At 39.0% G+C, this 13116-nt stretch overlaps 1 protein-coding gene across 2 annotated transcripts in view; it reads right to left on the bottom strand.

Moving 5' to 3' along the window:
- stk10 (serine/threonine kinase 10) overlaps positions 1-13116 on the bottom strand; it is a 95384-nt gene that overhangs the window by 33548 nt on the left and 48720 nt on the right. For both annotated transcript variants that reach the window (XM_061898606.1, XM_061898607.1), the window contains 3 exons: positions 8137-8209; positions 7208-7402; positions 3574-3655 (listed from right to left, as the gene is read on the bottom strand). In XM_061898606.1, the coding sequence (XP_061754590.1) occupies positions 3574-3655; positions 7208-7402; positions 8137-8209 (350 nt within the window). The remainder of the gene's footprint in view (positions 1-3573; positions 3656-7207; positions 7403-8136; positions 8210-13116) is intronic.

The following is a 13116-nucleotide window of genomic DNA, read 5'->3' as shown; positions in this document are numbered from 1 at the left end:
AATACACATTTGTGTTTAACCTTTCTCTTTTCAAATTGCAGCATACCAAATATCAAGAAAGAGGTGTTTGTTTCCATGTATCTGTGGGGGGGGTGGGGGTCTAGCTGCTGTCACCCTCCATTCAACATGTACAGACGTAGCATTATATGCTGTTGAGTAAGCAAGCTTAGCAAAAACAAAAGTATGGTCTGGAATGTCATGTGTCGCTATAACAATAAAAAAAGGGAACCAGTTGTCGTCTTAACGACCTGCTTTATTCACGACATTACGGATACTCAAAGTGCTAACTGGTACCCTCAAACATATACACCGTGTTGTGACCTAAAGACGCAACTTGTAAATAATCACAACATAAAAAGAACGGAACAGCTCTATTTCCAAAAGAGAGGTACAACAAAAGTAGTGAACTGTGATAATGTCTGACAAGCAGAAATGAACAAAGCCGTGTTTGTTTACAGTGGAAGTCACTGCGTATTCAACACCCGCAATGAGCGAACTCGTTCTAAAGATGGCGCAATAGCACAAATAATAATACACCTTTCCATTTATGTTAGGTTTTGCGCATGTCAAACTAAACTATTACGATTTAAGGTGTAATGCATGAAAATGCACGTCATAATCAGAATTTTTTTCAGGGGCCTTGTACACAGCAACATTTTAATCTGAATAATGATCAGATTAAATAAATGCTGTGGCCATGTACACAGCAACATTTTAATCTGAATGATGATCAGATTAAATACATGTTGTCCATGTACACCTACTCAGTGACCTAATGGTTAGAGTGTCTGCCCTGAGATCGGTAGGATGTGAGTTCTAACCGAGTCATACCATGAAATAATTAAGTCATACCATAAATATGAAAAACACAAGTAAATAAGTGTTCCCAGCCTTTTCTCAGTTCTCTGTTGATGCACCTTTGGCAGCAATTACCGCCTCGAGTCTCTTTGAATACGATGCCATAAACTTGACACACCTATCTTTTGGAAGTTCCACCCATTCTTTTTTGCAGTACCTATCAAGCTTTATCAGGTTGGATGGCAAGCGTTGGTTTTCATGCAGGATGTTTCTGTGCAGTGCTGCATTCATCTTTCCCTCTATTCCGACTAGGGCTGCAACGATTAGTCGACAAACTTGTCGCTGACATATATATCTGTCGACAATAGTTGTGACGTCATCACTCGTACAAACATCGCCAGTGGTAACGTGTGAGGATATGTCCTCTTATTCTTGTTGAAAACATGAATAGCTCGCTCATTTTGCAAAGCGGATCTTGTCTTTATGGCAGTACATCTGTGATACGCAAGCATTCAATGTTGAGATATGATGTCAGACATTTGGAGGGAGGATGCGGACACAGCCTCTGTAAAAGTGTTAGGTTCTACCTTGCTAGTTAGCTAACAAGAATGAGTCGAAGGTGTGTGAAAAATAACAAATTTTAGGCAAAGTCAGCCAGCAAAACTTTGTCTACAACAATGTAAGCAGTGTCAATTTGCAACTCCGTAAAAAAGGCCCTTTAACATCAAGGTATCATAAGAATAAACATACAATCCATCAAATAGCCAATCTATTAAATGACCAACATTTTAAGAATTTATGATACATTCCTACACATTGAGTCTATTAGAGTGCTAAAACTGGCAAGCGTTAGTCAATAGTCAATATACTAGAGTGCAGCTTTTTAAACATACCAAATGATTTCCTTTTTGAGGAAGTCACCAGGTATTGTGTTTTGTTGCTTGTTTTCATTAATGCTGTTTTGACTGTTAACAGTATTTTTTGTCAGTTATCACATGCCTAAATTAACTTAAGCTGCATTTAGAAGTCCATGGAAAAATTAGAGCCATTAAATATGTGTACGCTTTATTATCTGATTAATCGTTAAGGTAATCGTTGACTAATCGACTATCAAAATAATCGTTAGTTGCATCCCTAATCCTGACTAGTCTCCCAGTTCCTGCCGCTGAAAAACATCCCCACAACATGATGCTGCAACCATCATGATTCACTGTAGGGAGGGTATGGCCTGGTGATGAGCGGTGCCTGGTTTCCTCCAAACATAACGCCTGGCCTTCACGCCAAATAGTTCAATCCTTGTCTTATCAGACCAGAGAATTTTGTTCCTCGTGATGTGACAGTCTTTAGGTGCATTTTGGCAAACTTTCGCAAAAAAAAATGTTTTCAATCCGGCCACTATATCATACAGCTGATTGGTGGATTGCTGGAGAGACGGTTGTCTTTCTGGAAGGTTCTCTTCTCTCCATAAAGGAATGCTGTAGCTCTGACAGAGTGACCTTAGGGTTCTTGGTCACCTCCCTGACTAGACTAAGATGAATGCAGCAATGTACAGAGACATCCTGGAGGAAAATCAACACTTCCTATCTAACCTAAGAGAACTTGAGAGGTGCTGCAAAGAGGAATGGGCACAACCGCCCAAATATAAGTGTGCCAAGCGTGTGGCATGTATTCAAAAAGACTTGAGGCTATAAATGTTGCCAAAGGTTCATCAACAAAGTATTGCTGAAAATCTTTGAATATTTAATCGTATGTGATTTTAAAAAAAAAAAATTTATTTAAAAAAAATATAATCACATTGTCATTAACTGCGATGAGGTGGTGACTTGTTCAGGGTGTACCCAAAGGGGCATTTACTGAAAAATGTATGTATTCCATTTCGGAATAAGGCTGTAACTTAACAAAATATCAAAAAAGTAAAGCTCTGTGAATACTTTCCGGATGCACTGTATACTACATTTACTGTACTCTGATTTAAACTGGTTTTGAATAATGCAGATAATACAGAAACAACATGCGACCAAAATTCTGATTATGAGAAACTTTTCGGAAAAATTCCTGCGAGGCTCACTACCATGTCATGTAACTTTTTTTCTAGAATCCTGCACACAACTTATCTATGATTCCCGATTATATTACATTCCAACAGGCTCCTCCTCTGACCTAAAAAGATGCCATATGCAAACACAACTTTTTGAAAGCAAAGTTATCGGACGGCCATCACAAGCAGACTGTGATACACATCTAAAACATCCAGCAAGGCACCAAAAACCGAGCCGCGCCCGTCTCTTCCCCACCACCACCCAATGGCCTGCCTGGATCGCCGCTTTTCATCTCTCCCTTCTCTAACTGGCTGGCTTGTGGAGAGAGAGGCGAGGCGTGATCCCGACATGTTCGCGCGGCCTGGACTGGGAATGTAAACAGCTGGCGTTCCCTCAGCTTTGGGATTTAAGGCCAGGAAACTGTGGCTCGGAATTTTAATATATGCTGCTGTGGTGCTTGAAACCACACACACCATGTTCATTTTTTTTTGCCTAGAAAGAGTGGGCTCTGGTAGTAAATGGGCATCATGTTTTAATATGTCATGACACCCTTTGAGACTGGGCAGAGTATCTTTATATTGTTTTTTTGTCCATGAAGGCACTTTCCCTTTTTAGTAATGTGGGATTTGAGATCTATTTTTAGAAGGAAAATGTGATTTTGAAAGCTGCTATATGTGCAAATCAGTTCAAATATTTTCTTGTATTGTTCCTTAATTTAAATTGATTATCCTCTCACCTCCAGGAGCTGCTTTGCAGTCGGGCGGGTCTCGGGGTTCTTATCCAACGCTCTCCTCAGGAAATCTTTAAACTCTGGTGACCTGCAAAAATGTATTATTAGTTCAGGATTAGTTTGAGAAAAAACCGGGGGAGACATGACGTGATATAGCAAAACGTTAAGAACAGAACAGTTCTGGACGTGTCGTGTTGATACATGTGGATCATCTCCTGTGCACAGCTGGCTTTTGTAAAAACGTAGGTCTCGACAGGAATGAAGGCTATGCGGCGCGTCCCGGGACTTCTTTTAGTACCTTTATGAATGCAGTGCTGCACATCGAGACTCATAAAAGTGAGTGAGTCGTAAAAGTGGGCCTATCAGCATTTCTTCAGGTGCAATGTCACTGTTTCTATAGTCTGCATGGGAATGCAGAAACTAGGCAATTGAATAGCAGAACCGAGTATCCATGCAAAAGGTCTGCCTTTATATGTACAAATATATTTAAAATATGTTTGTATGAATGGCTTTATGTTTCCATTATTGGAATTTAAAGAAATAGGTCGCTGTAAAACTGTTGTATCTATAAGTACAATACACATTATTCCGTAAAGTACTTTATTACCCTGTAAGTCACTAAAATATAGATTTTTTTACTGTTTTTTTTTTGTGGATACAAGGAATGTTCCAAACAGGGTTTGAGCTGTTGATTCTGAAACTGATTGTCTATTGGGGAGAATTTTCAATGTATTTATGGTTAGTGCTATTGACCGTTTGAGAATATTTAAAGTAGTTAGTTATTCTTTTATTACGGACAACTGTTTGCTCAAAACACAGTCAAAAACAGTAACGAAACAAAATAAAAAACGACATATTACTACTCATCTGCAAAAAGCAAAAAGATGATGCTTTTTGCAGATGATGTAGTCCTGATGGCTTCATCTGGCCAGGATCTTCAGCTCTCACTGGATCGGTTCGCAGCCGAGTGTGAAGCGACCGGAATGAGAATCAGCACCTCCAAGTCCGAGTCCATGGTTCTCGCCCGGAAAAGGGTGGAGTGCCATCTCCGGGTTGGGGAGGAGACCCTGTCCCAAGTGGAGGAGTTCAAGTACCTAGGAGTCTTGTTCACGGGTGGGGGAAGAGTGGATCGTGAGATTGACAGGCGAATCGGTGCGGCGTCTTCAGTAATGCGGACGTTGTATCGATCCGTTGTGGTGAAGAAAGAGCTGAGCCGGAAGGCAAAGCTCTCAATTTACCGGTCGATCTACGTTCCCATCCTCACCTATGGTCATGAGCTTTGGGTCATGACCGAAAGGATAAGATCATGGGTACAAGCGGCCGAAATGAGTTTCCTCCGCCGGGTGGCGGGGCTCTCCCTTAGAGATAGGGTGAGAAGCTCTGCCATCCGGGAGGAGCTCAACGTAAAGCCGCTGCTCCTTCACATCGAGAGGAGCCAGATGAGGTGGTTCGGGCATCTGGTCAGGATGCCACCCGAACGCCTCCCTAGGGAGGTGTTTAGGGCACGTCCAGCTGGTAGGAGGCCACGGGGAAGACCCAGGACACGTTGGGAAGACTATGTCTCCCGGCTGGCCTGGGAACGCCTCGGGATCCCCCGAGAAGAGCTAGACGAAGTGGCTGGAGAGAGGGAAGTCTGGGCTTCCCTGCTTAGGCTGCTGCCCCCGCAACCCGACCTCGGATAAGCGGAAGATTATGGATGGATGGATGGATGGATATTACTACTCACTGAAATCCTTTAGCTTTTGCCCTAAAATCCTCATGTGTGCAGGGAATTATTCCCACAGTTTAACATTGACAGAAACAACCCAAAAAAATGTTTGGAAAAATTTAAAATATCAACCTAATTGCTCCAGTATCGATCATATAGTGATACTACCCTTGGTATTGACACTTAACAATTTATAAATCGCTCTGCCCTCTTTCTACATGTCTTGTACAGACTGTGTCAATGCTGACACACCAACACTGCTTTTTATATCAGCCTCTCCCTAACTCTTATTAATCTACTTGTTAATTTCCTGTTAAAATCTGTTTACTTTCTGCGATAACGTTGTTCCCTCTACACTTCTTTAACTTTATTAAGCACTTATTTTTTGGTGTTGTTGCAAGTTATCTTAGCGGCCAGCTTAGCTTTTATCAGCATGCCTGCTCCTGGTTTGCTCTTAGTGTGTATCATGTTAACTTCAGCTTCCAGTGATGATACTTGATAGAGAAACTAAGAAATGCGTTAATGGAGGTGATTATAACTACCGGTATCTTAGGGGAGTAGAGTGGCGCAACACTGTTTTAGGGGGGGGCAATATTTAGCTGCTACTGTAGCTGTGTCAGCCAGAGTACTAAAACCCAGGGCATTAATCAGCAATGGCGATTACATAGTTTTTCACAAAAAAATAATTTGATACTGATCGGTGACCGATCAATCGGCCCATCCCTACCGGATAGTAAATGTTGTTTTTTTTCGTCCCGCATGGACAAATATATTCTTACAGCAGCACTTGGCATCTGTCAAGCTGAAGTGTACAATTGAATTTAATCAAAGTACAACAACAAAATACCAATACAATATTTGTTAAAATATAGGTTTTAACAACAATTTGATTTGATTTGATTCTATATTTGTGGTTGCCATCATGATTCAGGGACCATCTCTTTTTTTTTTTTTTTTTTTTTTTACAAATATTCGACCCAAGAAAGATTCAGGGAGCTAAAATCAATTCAGTAACTTTTGGGCAAAAAAAACAACCAGTGTTACTCTAAAATAAATACTGGATGAAATACTAAATAGTGGACACTGAGTGGAAAGTATCATATATTCCTGTTATTTCTTGTAAAAGAGTTATGTATAAATACATTTGGATTGGAAAATTATGGATACAAACAAGTGAGTAAAAAACAATTAATGGCCAATGCATTCTAATTTGAATTAGGTTGAATTAACAGGATTAAACATTTTCTGCACACATTTTCAATATTCAAACACATAAAAAAATACAGTAACCAACATTTTAACAGTATATTTACCTACACTTTCAAATGTTCTTGTAATCAGACAATATTTTCAGTATATTAGAGGGAATATTTACCTGATATGTTTTGACTGTCATCACAGATCGATCTACTTAAATACTAGCAACATTAATCGATCTATCCACGTATTGATCAATCGTTACACCCCTATATTGCTCTATTTAAAGAAATATTACATCTAATGTCAATTACTAAAGGACAGATTTTATTTCCCTCTGGACAGAAAGACATTCTCATTCAATTTACCTATAAACGCCAGCTTTAAGGACACAGATACAGAGGTAGTGTGTATTGTAGCAATGACATTCACTATGAAACATGGTTTATAGTAAAGTTATTTTGATTATTTACCATTTTCTATAATTGATCAGAGCATGCCGTCTATTAGAGTGGAGGTTGAATACATGGTTTGCAATTAATAAAAATACAAATTATTGCTGATCCACCATGACCAGTCCAGGGTGTACCCCGCCTCTCGCTTGAAGTCAGCTAAGTTAGGTTCCAGCAAACCTGTGACCCTCGTGAGGATAAACAGTACACTGTAGAACAAGGATGGAATGGACCGATACAGAAATTTACATAATTAAGGGAAATATTTAAATGCATGACTCACCATTTGTTTGGTTGTTCAAGGCTGGGGGGATCCGCCTTGGCAATCTTTAGCAGCACCCTCATCGGGTTAAGGTCATGGTGCGGAGGTTCTATCTGGGCAAGCTCGATCAAAGTAATTCCCAGGGACCAGATATCCGCCTTGTAGTCATACGGGGCATCCTTCATGGTCTCGCACATGACCACCTCGGGGGCCATCCTGGCAGACAGAGAGAGGTCACTTGTAGTGCAACCCTCAGTGATTAGCTACAGACATTTTGTGGCTCCAAGGATTTGATACAGTAATATTTCATTATTTGCTTACAGTCAGCTTGCTCAGCTTGTTTGCTGACAACATGCTAATGGTTCTTAGAAAGACCCTGCAACATTAATCTGATTGTTCAAACAGTAAAGAAAGTGATGTTTGCACACCACTTTTTGTGTTGATTTTTGTAATCACAAAGCCTAAAACTAAGACTTGTGGGTAATACAGCCTTTTCAGAACTCATTGTGTCGTGTTGTTGCTGAGGTGGACGGGCCTTTCTGAATGGATGTTGAACCTTTTCTAGACAATGATTGACTGGGCAACATTCACACAGGGGGGAGAACCTTGTGGCTAAAGGTTCACCGCTAAAACCTTCAAAGAAGATTGCCAGTTTGGTTAGAAATGGAGGAGGGAAAGGGTCTGTTGTGACAACACTGCAGGATTAAAGCTATGAGCTGAGTTACAACGTCACACTTCTTGTAGGATAATGGATGAGCTGTGGGTACAAGATCAAAAGCATTCCCGAAAAACCTTACATTTTGCTTTATTTATGACACTTCAACCGCACGTGGAAGGTAGTCATTTCAATGTGGGAAGAACTAAAACTATAACTATGCGTCCCAAATAAACGTAACATACCAGGTTTATTACACATTGCTGTGTTGTATGGGAGAATATATCGTACTCACCAGTATGGCGTGCCGATGAAAGAATCTCTTCTCTGGAGGGTTTTGGTGTTTTTGGCAGATACACCAAAATCAGCTAAGAAGAAAAAAAAAAATATTGGAGTTACTAGGGTATTTTTTCCCTAGTATTTCATTGTAAAATGGTGTAGAGTGACTATAATAAGCAAAAATACATTTTGCAATTCATAATGACATTTTTTTAACTGTAAATAACCATGATGACGAGCTAAATATTGCTCTTTTGGGACAAAAACTGTGCAAGTTTTCATTAACGAGACAAAACTGAAAGCAAATGTAAGTGGATGGTTTGTCACATGTACAAAAGCACAACACTTCAGCCTATTGTGCATGTCATCTGTTTGTGAAAAGTATCACTTTCAGTCCACTTTAGTATCATTCGTGTTTGGTTCCCCCTACCTAATGGTGCGCAGTGGACTATGACAGGCTATTCCAGTTCCAAATACTTGGAACGGACTAACATTTTTGTAGCAGATTCTTAAAACAGTAGAGTGCCGTCATATAGATGATCTTTGACTGGCTTTATGATCTAGGTGCTTGAAAACAGCAGATTCTCAGGAATATACAACATAGGAATAGCGAAGAGAGAAGTCAAGTCCCTAAGGTCCCTTAGATCAGTGGTTCTCAAATGTGGTGGGAGTGCTTGAAGGTATGCCAAGGGGTACGTGAGATTTTTTTTTAAATATTCTAAAAATAGCAACAATTCAAAAATCCTTAATAAATATATTTATTGAATAACACAAAATATGAATGTGAGTTCATAAACTGTGGAAAAAAAAATACAACAATGCAATACTCAGTGTTGACAGCTAGCTTTTTTGTGGACGTGTTCCATAAATATTGATGTTAAAGATTTATTTTTTTGTGAAGAAATGTTTAGAATTAAGTTGATGAATCCAGATGGATCTCTATTGCAATCCCCAAAGAGGGCACTTTAAGTTGATGATAACTTATATGTGTAGAAATATTTTTTTTATAATTGAATCACTGTTTATTTTCAACAAGTTTTTAGTTATTTTTATATCTTTTTTTTTTAAATAGTTGAAAAAAAACCCCACTACAAATGAGCAATTTATTAATAAATCAGAAACTGATGACATAGTGCTGTATTTTACTTTTTCATCTTTTTTTCCAACCAAAAGTGCTTTGCTCTGATTAGGTGGTACTTGAATTAAAAAAAAATTCACAGGGGGTACATCACTGAAAAAAGGTTGAGAACCACTGCTTTAGATAAATGAACAGCACACTTGGCTTCTGTAATGTTTACATTCAGTGACAGTCTGGCAATCTCTTTGTTGGTTCTGTTAGCACCTTGTAATATGTTAAATAGGTAGAGTGGTATGTGCTTTGTTGAGGGACGCACACACACAACACAAACAAACTCAGTAGTACAGTTACATGATACGTTTTGCCATTGCTTGATTAAGTACAGGGTAGGTGTTAGTCATGTGGTAAAGCCAGAAAAACCTTTTTATTTTGATTGTTAGATAAAGTAGTAGGCCCTTCAATGTTCTTAGAACTGTAGTATTATGTCAAAATAATGTAATGAACTTCTTGATCTGCTATTCACAACATATGTATGATGAAGTAGAGTAACAATTCATTATAAGACAGTTCTGGTCGGACGGTTTTCCACGGGTCACATTTCCAGCATTGTTGTTGCACTAGTCAGCCACTGAGGAGATGCTGCTCTGTTGTTGATTCAAGTAAAGTCTGAATGTCATTAAAACAGTTACCTCCATCTTTTGACACTTTATTCGACTCCCGTCCTTGCACGCCACACTGGTACAACGAAGATGACGGGAGGAAGACGTTGTCGAAGTGGAACTACGTAAATAAAACCACCCACAAAACGGCACATCCTGAAACGACGGTCAGAAAGTGACTTGATGATGGTCTGTAAATATAATCTTTGCAATATTTTGACCAAAGAACCACCATTACATGTTATGTAGACCACAAGGAAGTGTTTTAAATGTAGAATAAAAAAATCATGATATGACCCATTTAACAATAGGGCAGGGGCCCATTGTTGGGCCGTGAGCGAACCCTCGACAGCCTCCAAAAATTATGTTTCTCAGCTCTGGTCCATATGGGCCTCAGCAATACTCAGTTGTAATACACTCTTCCACCACTTGTGGCACTAATGACAATATGAAACAAACAGAAGAAGTCTGGTGCAAAAGTCAGTTTTGTAGCACAAAACATATGACTAAGTGGTGGAGTTGTATTTTCATTTGCACTTAAATTTTTGAGTTAAGAAATATACTTGATTAACATATTTTATTGATTACTCAGCACTACATAACTGTACATGTATTTTTCATCAGTAATTTATGAGTCCTTTACGCAATATATTTGGGTAGTACGTAAATCAGACTGACCTAAGCCTAAGTTTAATGTGTTAAATAGTTTTTGTGGATGACACATGGTTTCATATCATTTGACTAGGTTGTTAACCTGTAAACTAAGTAGGTTAGATATAATAATTGAATGTGATTAAAATCAAGAGAAAGATTTCTGATTCAGTGTTAATACATGTCTTCCCTGAGCCTCTCTGTAATGGAAACATTGGGCCACAAGGTCAACAAGATTAAGAACCCCTGGTCTAGCACACCGCAACTGGACTGTTCAGTTTGTCTTAGGAGACATTTTGCCTCTCATCCAAGCAGGCTTCCTCAGATCATGCTCATAGACTTTGGTTGGTCAGATTGAGTCTAGATGCTGGTGCCAAAACCCCAAGTATTTATCCTCCAACAGGAGAAATGCATGTCAGGCAAGGACGGTTGGCATATCAACTGAACAGTCTAGTTGCTATCCATTGAATTTCCTGAGAATATAATGACCTGGATGAATGAAACCATCCAAATATATTGTGTCGCACAGCTCTGTGGAAACCACACTATAGGCATATTATCAATTATGCAAAGGATATGTCGTAATATTGACCACGTCCCGGCCATGCCCCCCACAATACCCACAACACTACAAGTGCATTGGCAATCTGTGGAACACGCTGAAAAGAAAGTCAAAGAAAAAACAAATTAAAAGGTGTAGCGTCATCCTGTCTAAACTTGTAAAATCCTTTGGTACTTTGAATTGTTTTTCCCTCATAGTATTGACTTTGACTAAAAGGGGAACTGCACTTTTGGGGGGAATTTTGCCTTTCATTCACAATCATTATGCATTCTGAAGATTAAATAAATGCAATTGAAAGTCCTCTTACAATGGAGCCTATGTTAGTCACCCTATTCTGCCTATGAAAGCCCTTTGAAAACATCCAAACACCTCCATTAAGGAGTTATATACATGATGTAAGTATATACAGTATGCAATGTAGTAACGGGAACATTAATATTAACATTTAATATTTACGCAGTGTACGCTTTTTTTTTTTTAAACTACATCACTTTCTACTTTTACTACTCACTGCTGACTTTATGAGAGCCAACAAACATAATAAATCATCACTTACTGTGCATTGTCTGCTGTCATTGGGATTTCGAATGCTAGTATAGTGTTACATTCCTGTTTTAGATAAAAAATGACTCACTTTTCACAAAGAAAAGAGGGGTGGAACCAAGCGTCTTTTTGTGTCGTTCTTGCCATTCCGGGTTTTAAATTGCCTTTAAAAGTGTACCATCTTGTCTGATTACATCCTCGTCCTTCAATTATTTTGTAGTGACAGGCATGATTTATGCTTTAAAACATTGTTACCAGTCAATGATGTAAATATTGGCACTGACGCTCGTGATCACGGTGCGGCTATACATAGTTCATCTTCGTTAGCGCTTTCTAAAAAAAATAGCACTAATACTTGGTTAATATTCAAGTCATGAAATATAAATGGAGTATTGTTGGCGCTTTTTGGATTATTTTTTTTATTGGGTTATATGAGTGGCATAAAAGACCTACCTTTTTGCTCTGATGTAAGCAAACTTTTTATTTACGAGTTAGAATGCCATCCATCCATTTTCTACCGCTTATTCCCTTTCGGGGTCGCGGGGGGCACTGGCGCCTATCTCAGCTACAATCGGGCGGAAGGCGGGGTACACCCTGGACAAGTCGCCACCTCATCGCAGGGCCAACAAGAATGCATTAACAAAAAAATATATATGTCGTCATGTCTTTCATAATGATTGTGATTAATAGGCAACATTTCAAAAAAGGTGCAGTTCCCCTTTAATAGGGGCCTCTGTTCATCTTAATTAGTTATCTTCTTTCCTATGAGCGATAATTAGTAGGGGTGTAATGATTAATTGATATAATACGATTGATATCCCTTAGATTCACTCTATCGATTTGTGCTCTGCAAGTTTGCCTTCGAGAAAAGGTAGCAATCCAACATCATTTTAAAACGAAATCGATCCATTTTGTCGATACTAGAAAAAGGAAATATTGGATTTAAGAACGGCAGACTTATTAATATGAAGTTTAACAACTTTAATAAGGACGTCAATCGTTACTCATGTCTGTCTACCCGTCTGTGGAGTGGGCACAACAACAATAGCAGATGCATACGTAGGCTTAGAAAGGTCACAAAAATTGTAACCGTGACAAGACAATATCATAAATTACAACCCAACAATTTTAAGCTACAGCATGGCTGCAAAAGCCACAAAAATACAAACGCCACAACAAATTAGTATAAAGACGCAACACAACTTCAAGCAAACAAGGGCACGACAGACACGGATCAAGTTACGGCGATGGAGAAACTACCTGAACGTAGTATATTAGTGTCATTGAAAAAAAGTTATTTATGGCTGAAAATGTGGTCACATTTCACTTACTTTTACAACTTTGTTCATTACACCATTTTCAACTTTCTGTCTCAGGATGTCGGTGAGTCCCCGAAACTTGTCCGCTGTCACTTTCGTTCCATCTTGATATAGTAGTTTGGCTTTTAGTTAATATGTTATGGCTTTATGTTGTTGTGGCGTTTGTATTTGTTGTGCCTGTTAT

Source organism: Nerophis ophidion, linkage group LG04 (genome assembly GCF_033978795.1).
Source record: "Nerophis ophidion isolate RoL-2023_Sa linkage group LG04, RoL_Noph_v1.0, whole genome shotgun sequence".
Classification (NCBI taxonomy): Eukaryota; Metazoa; Chordata; class Actinopteri; order Syngnathiformes; family Syngnathidae; genus Nerophis; species Nerophis ophidion.
The sequence above is the reverse complement of the archived record's forward strand: the minus strand, read 5'-3'. Positions and strand labels throughout refer to the sequence as shown.